General features: G+C 47.9%; 1 protein-coding gene across 3 annotated transcripts in view; it reads right to left on the bottom strand.

The window, feature by feature from the left end:
• The window catches only part of USP47 (ubiquitin specific peptidase 47), a 1,215,141-nt gene that overhangs the window by 24,333 nt on the left and 1,177,839 nt on the right, over positions 1-12,969 (bottom strand). For all 3 annotated transcript variants that reach the window (XM_069223601.1, XM_069223600.1, XM_069223599.1), the window contains 2 exons: positions 2,741-2,788; positions 2,511-2,641 (listed from right to left, as the gene is read on the bottom strand). In XM_069223601.1, coding sequence (XP_069079702.1) covers positions 2,511-2,641; positions 2,741-2,788 — 179 coding nt within the window. The remainder of the gene's footprint in view (positions 1-2,510; positions 2,642-2,740; positions 2,789-12,969) is intronic.

Below are 12,969 nucleotides of genomic sequence, written 5' to 3' on the forward strand. Positions count from 1 at the left end.
CCTATGCCCAGGAGACTGAACTTGTAAGTGCTTTACTTACCTGAGAAACTAACTATTACTTAACTCCCCTAGGAACTGTTGATTTTTGCACAGTGTCCACTTTTAAAATAGCTTATTGCCATTTTAACCTTAACTGCGTGTACTACTGTTTTAAATCAAAGCTCTAGACTTACCTGTGTGAAGTACCTTGCATTTTATGTACTTACCTCAAATCTTGAATCTTGAGGTTCTAAAATAAATTAGAAAAATATATTTTTCTATATAAAAACTACTGGCCTGAAGTTACGTTTTTGAGTGTGTGTTCCTCATTTATTGCCTGTGTGTGTACAACAAATGCTTAACACTACCCTCTGATAAGCCTACTGCTCGCCAACACTACCACAAAATAGAGCATTGGTAGTATCGAATTTTGCCACTATTAACCTCTAAGGGGAACCCTTGGACTCTGTGCACACTATCTCTCAGTTTGAGATAGTATATACAGAGACAAATTTAGGGCCGTTCGGAGTGGGCCGATGGCGGTGTGCGATAGTCCTATTCACAGGTGCCCCTGTGTTGGGTTTGGACCATGTACCCAAAAGGACGTCGGTGCAGGCTATATTAAACGGTAAAAGGGGTTCTGAAGTAGAAGCTCCAGGCTGAACCACCGCCGTCAGAAGATTTGACCTGACCTTAACAGTGGGAAGCTCGAGACCAAGGACCTCAGCTGCCCTACTGACCACCATACCATAAGTTGCTTCTTTAGGGTAGGAGGAAACAGCATGCCAGCGTCAGGAGAAGTATCCAGACCACAGGCTTCACCCAATTCCTGAGCCCAGTCCATAGAAGGGTCATCCTGGTATTCATAAGGGTCCAGGGACCCCTCCAATCCCTCCTCATATTCATACCCATAGGAAAAAGGTTCCGAATCTGACCTGGGGCAAATAGGCCCCATCGAAGTCAAAGGCGGCGTCAGCCGATGCCGCTCTGACTCAGAATCGTAGGGGATAGGAATTGGGTCGATGTCCATAGTGGGCACTAACAACATCAGGAGCGTTGACAAACGACCCGGGGACGGTCTCAAGGGTGCAACTGGAGCCGGTGCGGATCCGCGTGCGGATCCAGAGGTGACCTCGGTGGCCAGAGCGGAAGTCACCGGCGCGGCACTTGAAGGCCCCTCAGCCGAACCCTTTGGGCCCAAAGGCACAGTATCGGGGTCGGACCACCCAAAGATGAGGTACAAGGCTTCATAAAACTCTTTAAGCTGGGCGGGGGTCGCTCCGGCTCTGGGAAAGTCGGAAAGCGCGGAGCCGACCCTGACACAGGCTCTAAAGTCGGAGGCCTTGTGCGTGGATGCTCCTCCCAAGTCGCGTTGCCCGAACGACGGGGCGAAGTCGGAGAGTGGCGGGACTTTTTCGACTTCTTCTTCTTACCTTGACCCAAGGATTTTGAAGAAGACGAGTGGTGATGACTCTGCAACTGATCTCGAGACCTTCCTCTCGAGTGAGACCGGGGCCTACGCGGAGTCGAGTGTCGGGCCGCCATTAGCTTTAGGGACCGCTCCCTCAAAGCCTTCGGGTGCATGGCCCGGCACTCGGAGCACGATTTCGGGTCGTGGTTGCGCTTGAGACACCACAGACAAACCCGATGAGGATCCGTCACAGACATCCTACGATGACAGTCCTCACACGGCTCGAACACGGTCTTTATGGGACATCCTCTACGCAACAAATGTTCACAGAAAAACTCGACAAAGCGGTCAAATTCTGCCAAAAAATAGCCAGGGTAGCTCTTCTCCTGATCAGCATGTGGCGAGTATTACTCAAAGAAAAATCTCCAGATCCAGTCTGATGCCTGGTGGAAATTCTATGGTAAGGAATCTGCAAATATATATACTGGGATAAAATCAGTTCTTTTGTATGATCGTGAGGTTTTCAGAAACACATCTTGGTGATGCATATATTTAGTTTATTACTTTAGCTTTATAATAGTTTTTCACAGAAGCATCAAACCACACTTTTTTTCCATCCTAGTGGCACAGTTCGCCCAAGGCATAATGGACTGATAATCAATTAGAGAGCACATTCTGTGTTTTGGGTTTTGATGAGAAGGTGGGCAGAGATAAATATTCCACATACTGAGACAAGGCGTTATTGACAGTCTCAAAACTGTGGCTGAAAGATGCTGGTCCAAAAAAAGCCAATGGTTGAAAGGCATGGACCCAAAGCCCACTATGTATATGATCTGAAACAAGGGTTTGACAGCTGCGCTGTCAAAATTCAGGTCTAATAGTCCCATATAAGATAACTGTCAATACAATGCAGTCCAATTATGATTAACAGCCCATTTCTGCTTTGGCAAACGGTTAACATGAAAGGAAGTAGGTATGAAAATCGGGAACCTTTCACAACTGACTTACAAAGGCATCCAGTCCTGTTGTATTGATAAGTACAAAAATAGAAATTCCATGGTTTCTGCAGCTTTTGCGAAGACTGACTAAATAAATCTGCAATTGTGCAATAGTTACAGACCTGTAAAATATCACTGCTCCATCATCACAGATGTAGAGCGGCCAGACATTCAATGTAGAAACCTTGGGATTCCAATCCAAATCTTGATTAATCTCAAGCAGTGAAATATCACAAGGAAACGTTCCTCTACCCTGCAGTAAAAAATAAATCAGAGGAAATGCTGAAAACTACAAATCTACTGAAAGATCAAGTATTCAACAGCCCAGCAAGAACAAAAGTTCAAAACCTACCTTTGCAATTTCTATATTTTCCAACGGAATCCCACTGATCTCATGGAGCTGTAAACAAAAAAAAAAGATATAATGAAAAGGTTGCAACATAGTTTCCATTGTGTCTTATCGTAATTGGAAATGCCTAAGTATATTTGAAACATTAGACTATTTGCTAATGTTAGAAGCGATGCAGAAAACAGAACTATAACTTAAAAAAGGTGAAGTGTTTGTGACAAGGCTTCTCTAAATTTGATCACCACAATGCAGTTGGAGAAGTTGTAGATCACATCTGTTAAGGTCACAGAAAAGCCATTTCTAAGATTGGTCAAAAGAATGGAGTTCTTTCTAACAGCACGCACTGAGCATGATTCACAAAAATAGCTGTTTTTTCACTCCTGAAAGATACCTTCTAGGTTTGTTAATTCTAAAAAGTACAATTTACTGCAAAGGAGTAATACAAATAAACCTGGGTACCAGAGATAGTCATAGGATCCAAAAAGTACTCTAGAATTCCTTTGCTAATTCACTTTCTCACCACGCTGAAGCATTTTTGCATGTCCAATTGTACATGGTGTTTGTGTATGTGCACGTAAATGCAGTGCTGAGGTGGGACTGCACTTTTATTTTTTAAACAAGTTTTTATTGTTTTAAAAGAACAGGCAGAATATAAAATCAGAAATAACAAGAGTGTTGCATCTGGATTACCGATACAGACAAACCACAGAAATAAAGACATCAGCAACATATTTGTTTAGCCTTTAACTTAAACTTTTGTAATCACAGTGGTTGGTAGTTAATTTCGATAATTTACCAATCCCATTTGCCCAGTATATTATTGTATTTTCTATGGCACCCAAGTTCCTTGCTGGGACTTCCTGTTCCTGTTGAACCGGTATATGCTGGGCGTGGAGCGCAAGACGCAGGAACACAGATCGTTCCATCCTTTCCTTTGCTTATGGCCTCCTACCTCTGCCTCCAGCTCGTTTGCAATGGAATGCTTGAACTAATCCCAGCCACTGGCAATCACTTGGGGCTGCATCACAATCCATCATTTTTCACCCACCACGCCACCTTAGTTTGGTCCCAGCAAAATGCAACTCTTCACCCTGCTTCGCATAGGAACAGTCCAGCCCAAACTTCCAGGCCAGGGCCTCCCCGAACCAGTACTCAAGAAACATAGGACCGGTATCGCCCTATTCAGGGCACATTTGCAGCAGGTCTGCCAGCCGGTTGCCGGTACATAACAAGTACTGTGGCCGCATATTTCTTGGTCGGCTGTGTTCAGTCAGCTACATTCCTGGAGACCGGCAGATTGGATCTTGCCTCCTGCAGCCTGCCACAGCATGCTTTGGTTGCAGGCTTCACTGTGGCTGGCTGATATTTAGCAACATCACAAATTGGAGAGATCTCAGGTCTTTGGAGGTCTTAGATCCCAGATGCTATCTGAAATTGGCAGAGACAACGTAGCGCAATGCAGAAGAGGTGGCAGTAGGACTGCACTATGGGCCAAATTAGGACTTCGGCAGACAGTTTTCACTGTCTGACGATCTTCCGACGGGGAGGTTGACGCCACACTGGCTACTTCCCCAACAGACCCATTAAGAGTTTCCCGCTAAGTCAACAGGGGGAAGCCTGAGTTTCTGCCTGCTGGCCTAGCGGGAAACAGCCTACAGCATTGTCTCTGGCTCGTAATCGAGCTGGCAGCAATGCTGTAGAGCGCAGGGTGCACCAGCACCCTCGCAATGTTCACGTCTGCAAAGCAGACATTGAACATTGCAATAGTGCTGGCCAGGGGGGGCCTGCACTGCCTGTGCCAAGTGATCGTAATCGAGCTGGAGGCAATACTGTTGAGCGCAGGGTTTACCAGCACCCTCACAATGTTCACTGTGTGCAAAGCAGACACTAAACATTGCGATAGTGCTTACCTTGTGGGCCCATGTCAAGTGCATCGGCAGTGCAGGGACCCCTGCACCCATTCTCCACCAGCATTTTCATGACAGTGTTACCGTCATGAAACTGCTGGCGGAGAAGGGGGTGGTAATGCTGAGGGCTCCATCACAGAGTTTGCTTAGGCCTAGACTTCGGGTAACAGTACGAGGTCGACTTCATTTCTACACTGCTCCCGTCTTGTGCTCATTGTGCTAATGGTTTTGCTGCCACCTATGCTGATTTGCTGGTGCGCTGCTCTCACATTGCCAGACTGCTGTGCCATTGCTGTGCGGTGCTGTTAGCAACATATTTTTTAATAGCGAGCAGTAACTACATTAAGAATGCACACTCGTAGTTCAAAATTATTCCTAAATAAATAAAACACTTGCAAAAGCACAGAGAGAAAAGGGAAAATAGGCAATACAAGAGTAGGAAAAATCAGGTTCCACTCAGACGTTGACAACACTGAACAAGAGACTCTGATAAACCATCTTTCCGTAGGTCACAGAGTTAAATTCTACAAATCTTCCAAGTCTACAGCATCTTGATCAATATAAGATGAAAACCGACCATGAAACGGGCATTAAAAAATATTTTAAAAACAAGACAATGGAGTATCCCAAAAACACCCCAAAAACCCTATTGCCTGATAGACTTTGACTTCAGTGATGAATTAATACAAGATGTTGCCCTACCAAAAAATTAGTTAAAAGTACTCTCAACAAGATGGAGTCAGGCCTTTTGGCCAATGGGAAACAATCATCAGTCAACACAGATGATATAGGCCCTCATTAGGAACTTGGCGGCACATGCCACCTACTGCCACGGCAACTGCCACCAACATACTGTCGCCGTGGCTACCGACCGTCCAGGCCATTATGACCGTAGCTGGAATTCCACCAGAAGGCTGGTGGAATTCCAGCTACGGTCATGGCGGCAGATGGCAGTAAGGTGGCGATGCTTCCCGCAGCAGCACCACGCCAGCAAAACACGGCCTACCATATCATGTTCCATGATACGGCGTGGCAGTGTTTTGCAGGTGGACGCTGCTGCTGGCAGTAGCGCTGCATCCCGTCTCCTGCCGGAGGACATCCTGCAAGCAGGTAAGTCAGGTTCTCCGACAGGAAAGGGGGGTGGGGGTGTTGTGTGCATTGCGTGTGTGCATGTGTGGGTGTGTGTGTATGTTGTGACAGCTGAGTGCGTGTGTGCCTGGGTGTATATTCGTGAGTGTTGCTGTGAGTGTGTATGAATGTATGCATGTGTGTATGGGTGTGTGTGTGTGTATGTGGGGGGGGGAGGGAGGAGCGGGTGGGAAACCCCTATCTGTGCCAGGAAAGGAATTCCCTAGCACTGATAGTGCCCACCGCCATGGTTTCCGTGGCGGTACAGAAACCACGGCAGTGGTCGGGGTCAAAATGCCATGGGCAGCCTAGTGACGGCCGTCAGGCTGGAGACTGAAGCCTCCACCCCGGCAGTCGTTACCGCCGTGGCTTTGGCCAACCCGCCAATGTCATAATAGTGGACGTAGGCACCGCCAGCCTACTGGCGGTAATACCTCCACTATAGCGCCGACTGCCGGGGTCGAAATGACCACCATAGTGTCAGTTATTGACTTATGCCGTTCTGGTGCCACGCCTAAACAGATTAAATCTATTGTGAAGCAGAACTGAAATCAGGAACGAAATCATGGCACGACAGCCATGGCTAGGGATCACAGCATGCCGCTTGGAGAAAAAGATATTGAAGGGATGGCTGTAGGTCTTAGGTGATTACGCAGGTGCTTCAATTTCTTCTTTAACAGAGTCAATATCTCAATCTCCACATGCACCAACATGTGTTGAAACTCTCGAATTTAGGCCTAACAACATCATCTTTGAAGACCACCCAGCTCCTCAAATGCCTTTACTGACTAAGCATCTTCTAGAAGCTATTACTTGTTGAAGCTGTGCGGAACACGCCATTTCTTCAATTGGGTAATAGGGCATGCTGCATGCATTACAATCTTGCAAAAGCTGGCAGATTACACTAAAGCTATTGACAGCAAATTAGACAACTTGAATCTTCTAATTACTCAAGTCCAATGATTTGCTCAAGAAAGAGACCAGCTGTCCCCATCTTCTGGAAAAATTAGCAGACCTCACAACAACTGTGCCATCTTTAATCACAGACCTGAATGAGGATTTCCACAACTTAAATAGAGATCATCATACTCCCAGGACCCTGCAGCAGGAGTGGGCTGTGGAAGAGTGAAGTCTAGGAAAGCATAAGGCATCAATTTTGGTTAAAACAGATGTAAAGACTTCTATTATAAAACAGAAGAACTATAAAAACATAAGGTACCAATCTTGTTAAAAGACAAGGGCAAGTCATGCACTCATAAAATCAGAAGAATATGTGGTGCTAAATGCAGAATCCACAGCGGCTAATCAAATGTGAATAAGAGAAGATTATTTGGAACAAAAAAAAATAAATGGAACAAGTAACTTGCATTGCTGTAGGCACCCTTGAGAGCTCACCTCTTAACAAGAAAAAATAAAAAACAATTGAAAAAGTCACAGCCGGGAGTGGTTTCAGGGCAATTTGTGTTTCCTGTTTTTACCTAAGTAGGGTCGACCTAAGGTGTGTCCACCAATTCCAATACTTTCTCAAATATTAATATAATGAACAGCCTAGGCAAGAACGTGGCCTCCCATATAATCACTCAGCATAGCTCATTACAAAGTAATGAGGACAAGGAGGCCCTGATCATCTAACCTGACAATGTCATTTCAGCAGGTTCTGGCTAAGAAGTAGGAAAATTCAAAGACACGAACTAAAAGCACAAATCTGCACTCACCTGCTGTCCTATTTGACAAAGGGGTCACTCAAAAACGCTGAGGCAGCCATACTTCAAAAGCCAGGAAACAAACAGAAGGATAGCTGTCAGCTGTACCAGGCGTCATAAACAAGACATTGTCAAGCTCACACATCACTAAATTGAGTGGTGCCTGTAGCTCGGCAGGTGTGAGTGTAACAGAGCTATTAAGCAGTAAAAATCAACCAGGTGAACTGTGTTTTTACAAACCTCACTTACTAATGTTCAAAAAGGCAAGGGCAGGACATAAAGCGCTACACAAGAAGAAAGGCTGCAGGTAGCAGTCCCTTCTTCTGCCTGCCTCATCTGGCAGAAGTCATTTCTAGATCATCTAGGATCAGCTATCCATTCATAGTGCCATGGTAACCCAAAAGCTCTGCAGGGAGGTGGAAGGAAATGCCTCCTTGGCATGGTTACCCCCCTACCTTTTTGCCTTTGCTGATGCTAAGTTTTGATTGAAAGTGAGCTGGGACCCTCCTAACCAGGCCCCAGCACCAGTGTTCTTTCCCTAAACTGTGCCTTTGCTTCCACAATTGGCACAGCCCTGGCACTCAGATAAGTCCCTTCTAACTGGTACCCCTGGTACCAAGGGCCCTGATGCCAGGGAAGATCTCTAAGGGAAGCAACATGTCTTATGCCACCCTAGGGACCCCTCTCTCAGCACATGCACACTGCCTCACGGCTCGTGTGTGCTGGTGGGGAGAAAATGACTAAGTCGACATGGCACTCCCCTCAGAATGCCATGCCAACCTCACACAAACTGCAGCATAGGTAAGTCACCCCTCTAGCAGGCCATACAGCCCTAAGGCAGGGTGCACTATAGCACAGGTGAGGACATATGTGCAGGAGCACTATGCCCCTACAGTGTCTTAGCAAAACCTTAGACATCGTAAGTGCAGGGTAGCCATAAGAGAATATGGTCCGGGAGTTTGTCAAACATGAACTCCACAGTTCCCTAATGGCTACACTGAAATCTGGGAAGTTTGGTATCAAACTTCTCAGCACAATAAATGCACACTGATGCCAGTGTGCAATTTATTGTAACATACACCCAGACGGCATCTTAGAGATGCCCCCTGAATACCAATCTGACTTCTAGTGTAGGCTGACCAGCTTCTGCCAGCCTGCGCCACATGGGGAGAGTGCCTTTATCACTCTGTGGCCAGGAAAGCCTGTACTGGGTGGAGGTGCTTCTCACCTCCTCCTGCAGGAACTGTAACACCTGGCGGTGAGCCTCAAAGGCGTATCCCCTTTGGATACAGCGCCCCAGGGCATCCCAGCTAGTAGAGATGCCCGCCCCCTCCGGCCACTGCCCCCACTTTTGGCGGCAAGGCTGGAGGAGATAATTAGAAAAACAAGGAGGAGTCACCCACCAAGGTGTCCCCTAAGGTGTCCTAAGCTGAGGTGACCCCTGCCTTTAGAAATCCTCCGTCTTAGTTTTGGAGGATTCACCCAATAGGATTCAGGATGTGCCCCCCTCCCCACAGGGAGGAGGCACAAAGAGGGTGTAGCCACACTCCAGGACAGTAGCCATTGGCTACTGCCCTCCCAGACCTAAACACACCCTTAAATTTAGTATTTAGGAGTACCCCAGAATCCAGGAAATCAGATTCCTGCAACCTGAAGAAATAAGGACTGCTGACCTACAAGCCTGCAGAGAAGACGGAAGACGACAACTGCTTTGGCCCCAGCCCTACCGGCCTGTCTCCTGATTCGTAAACCTGCAACCAGCAACGCATCCGACAGGGACCAGCGACCTCTGAGGACTGCCCTGGACTAAAGGACCAAGAAACACCCGTGAGCAGTGGCCCTGCTCAACCCCAGCAACTTTTTTTGCAACAAAGAAGCAACTTTTAAAGACTTCACATTTCCCGCTGGAAGCGTGAGACTTCCCACTGTGCACCCGACGCCCCCGGCTCCAGATCCAGAGAACAACCACCACAGGGAGGACTCCCCGGCGACTGCGAGCCCGTGAGTAGCCCAAGACAACCCCCTTTAGCCCCCCACAGCGACGAGAAGGGTGGGTGAGGTTCTGGACCTCGATCTACCTTCTGTGGAAGTTAGGCCTAACATCTTAACCGACGTGCTTCAGCTGGGGTCTTCCTCTTCCGAGCCTCTTCTATCCTTTAATGAAGCACTGAGAGACGTTTGTAGGAAAGTACCATCTTGCCTGGCATGTTACCCCCATTTTTACATGTATGTAAGTTTGTTTTTGCCTGTCTCACTGGGATACTGCTAGCTAGAACCCCAGTGCTCATAGTTTGTGGCCTGAATGTGTGTACCTGTGTAGTGACAAACTGTGTCACTAAGGCTCTGCTAACCAGAACCTCAGTGCTTATGCTCTCTGTGCCTTTAAAATTGTCACTATAGGCTAGTGACCATTTTTACCAATTCTAATTGGCACCCTGGAACACCCTTATAATTCCCTAGTATATGGTACCTAGGTACACAGGGTATTTGGGTTCCAGGAGATCCCTATGGGCTGCAGCATTTCTTTTGCCACCCACAGGGAGCTCAGACAAATCTTACACAGGACTGCCACTGCAGTCTGAGTGAAATAAGTAACTTATTACTGTGAAATTACGTTTGCGTTAAGTGCAGTGAAAAATAAGTCACCTATATCCCTAGCCTTCACTTTCTGAAGGTTAAGTGCCAAGTTACTAAGTGTGAGGGCACCCTTGCACTAGCAAAGGTGCCCCCACATAGTTCAGGGCAATTTCCCCGGACTTTGTGAGTGCGGGGACACCATTACATGTGTGCACTATATATAGGTCAATGCCTATATGTAGCTTCACAATGGTAGCTCCGAATATGACCATGTAACATGTCTAAGATCATGGAATTGTCCCCCCATGCCAAATCTGGTATTGGGGTGCCAATCCCATGCATCCCCGGGGCTCTACTATGGACCCCGGGTACTGCCAAACAAGCTCTCTGGGGTTTTCTCTGCAGCTACCGCTGCCGCCAGCCCACAGACAGGGATCTGCCCTCCTGAGGTCTGGGCAGCCCAGTCCCAGGAAGATGGAACAAACAATTTTTTCTGACAGAGGGCGTTACACCCTCTCCCTTTGGAAATAGATGTTAAAGGCTGGGGAGGGGGTAGCCTCTACCAGCCTCTGGAAATGCTTTGAAGGGCACAGATGGTGCCCTCCCTGGATAAGCCAGTCTACACCGGTTTAGGGAACCCCCCAGTCCCTGCTCTAGCACGAAACTGGACAAAAGAAAGGGGAGTGACCACTTCCCTGTCCATCACCACCCCAGGGGTGGTGCCCAGAGCTCCTCCAGTGTTTCCTAGACCTCTGCCATCTTGGATCCAGTGGTGTGAGGGCACTCTGGAGGCCTCTGAGTGGCCAGTGCCAGCAGCTGACGTCAGAGACCCCCTCCTGATAGGTGCTTACCTGACTAGGTGGCCAATCCTCCTCTGTGGGCTATTTAGGGTGTCTACTGTGGGTTTTTCCTCAGATAATGACTTGCAAGAATTCAACAGAGTTCCTCTGCACCTCTCTCTTCAACTTCTGCCAAGGATCGACCGCTGACTGCTCCAGGATGCCTGCAAAACTGCAACAAAGTAGCAAGAAGACTACCAGCGACATTGTAGCGCCTAATCCTGCCGGCTTTCTCAACTGTTTCCTGGTGGTGCATGCTTTGGGGGCTGCCTGCCTTCATCCTGCACTGGAAGCCACAAAGCAATCTCCTGTGGGTTGACGGAATCTGCCCCCTGCTACAGCAGGCACCAAACTCCAGCGTCACCGGTACTCTGGGACCCCTCTCATCCTGACGAGCGTGGCCCCTGGAACACTGGTGGTGGACCCAAGTGACCCAGACTGTCCAGTGGTCCAACTGTCCAAATTTGGAGGAAGTAAGTCCTTGCCTCCCCACTCCAGACAGTAATCCTGTGCACCGCATGAACTGCAGCTGCTAGGGCTTCTGTGCACATTTTCAAGGAATCCTTCGTGCACAGCCAAGCCCAGGTCCCAAGCACTCCGTCCTGCATTGCTCAACTCCCTGAGGTGACCTCCGGCTGCGTGCGACCCTCTTTTACAGTGTTGACACCACCGCTGTGTTCAGACTTCTTGAACCCGTGTTCAAGTGCTTCTGTGGGTGCTACCTTCTTGTGCGTGGGCTCTCTACGTTGATGAGGGCCCCCTCTGTCTCCTCTCCCAAGTGACGACATCCTGGTCCTTCCTCGGCCCGGGCAGCACCCTTTCTCTTCAACCACTACTCTTGCAGATAGCAAGGCTTGTTCACAGTATTTTGCCAAGGAAACAACTCTGCATCCTCCAGCACTCCGTGGGACACTTTCTGCACGAAGGAGGAGTTCCTAGCACCTTTTGTTGTTGCAGAATCTTCAGCTTCTTCCATCTGGAGGCAGCCATTTTGCACCTTCATCTGGGGTTTAGTGGGCTCCTGCCCCCCCGGACACTTTCACGACTCTTGGACTTGGTCCCCTTCCTTTGCAGGGCCTCAGCTCCAGCAATCCGTCTTCAGTGCTTTGCAGTCTGTTGTGGTCTTTGCAAAATCCATTATAACGAGTTTAGTGTGTTTCTGGGCAAATAGTAGTACTTTACTCCTACTTTTCAGGGTCTTGGGGTGGGGTATCTTGGACACCCTCAGTGTTTTCTTACACTCCCAGCTACCCTCTACACTAGCTAGGGGTCCATTCGTGGTTCGCATTCCACTTTCTTAGTATATGGTTTGTGTTGCCCCTAGGCCCATTGCATCCTATTGTATTCTACAGTGTTTGCACTTTTTTCTTACTTTTTTACTTACCTGATTTTGGTTTGAGTGTATATTTTGTGTATTTTACTCACCTCCTAAGGGAGTATATCCTCTGAGATATTTTTGGCACATTGTCACTAAAAGAAAGTACCTTTATTTTTAGTAACTCTTAGTATTGTTTTTCGTATGATATAGTACCTACATGATATAAGTGGCATAGTAGGAGTTTTGCTTGTCTCCTAGTTCAGCCTAAGCTGCTCTGCTATAGCTACCTCTATCAGCCTAAACTGCTAGAACACTACTAATCTACTAATAAGGGATAACTGGACCTGGCTTAAGGTGCAAGTACCATCAGGTACCCACTATAAGATAGGCCCGCCTCCTGCAACGTTCTTTTGCGAACTTGGTGCAGACCCAGCACAGGGGCTCCTGTGACTAGGACGATTGCCCGCAGCCATCGGCCTGCGCCGTCAGACCCGAAATTCCTGACCCAACACCCCACGCCTGAGAGCATTGTCATCCAGGCTTCTTCTTCATCTGGCGCAATCCCTGCCGCACCCCCGGATAGGGAATCAAAAAGACTGGATAGTTTGGGGAAGAAGTTGCTTTCTTCCAACAGTCTAGCGCTGCTGTCCGTGATCACCACATGCCTTTTGGCCCACTATTACCATACTCTCTGGGATACGGTTGCGCACGTGCTGCCTGCAGTTCCAGAGGAAGCCCGGACTGTCCTTTCCAAATCCGT

Source organism: Pleurodeles waltl, chromosome 3_1 (assembly GCF_031143425.1).
Source record: "Pleurodeles waltl isolate 20211129_DDA chromosome 3_1, aPleWal1.hap1.20221129, whole genome shotgun sequence".
Taxonomy (NCBI): Eukaryota; Metazoa; Chordata; class Amphibia; order Caudata; family Salamandridae; genus Pleurodeles; species Pleurodeles waltl.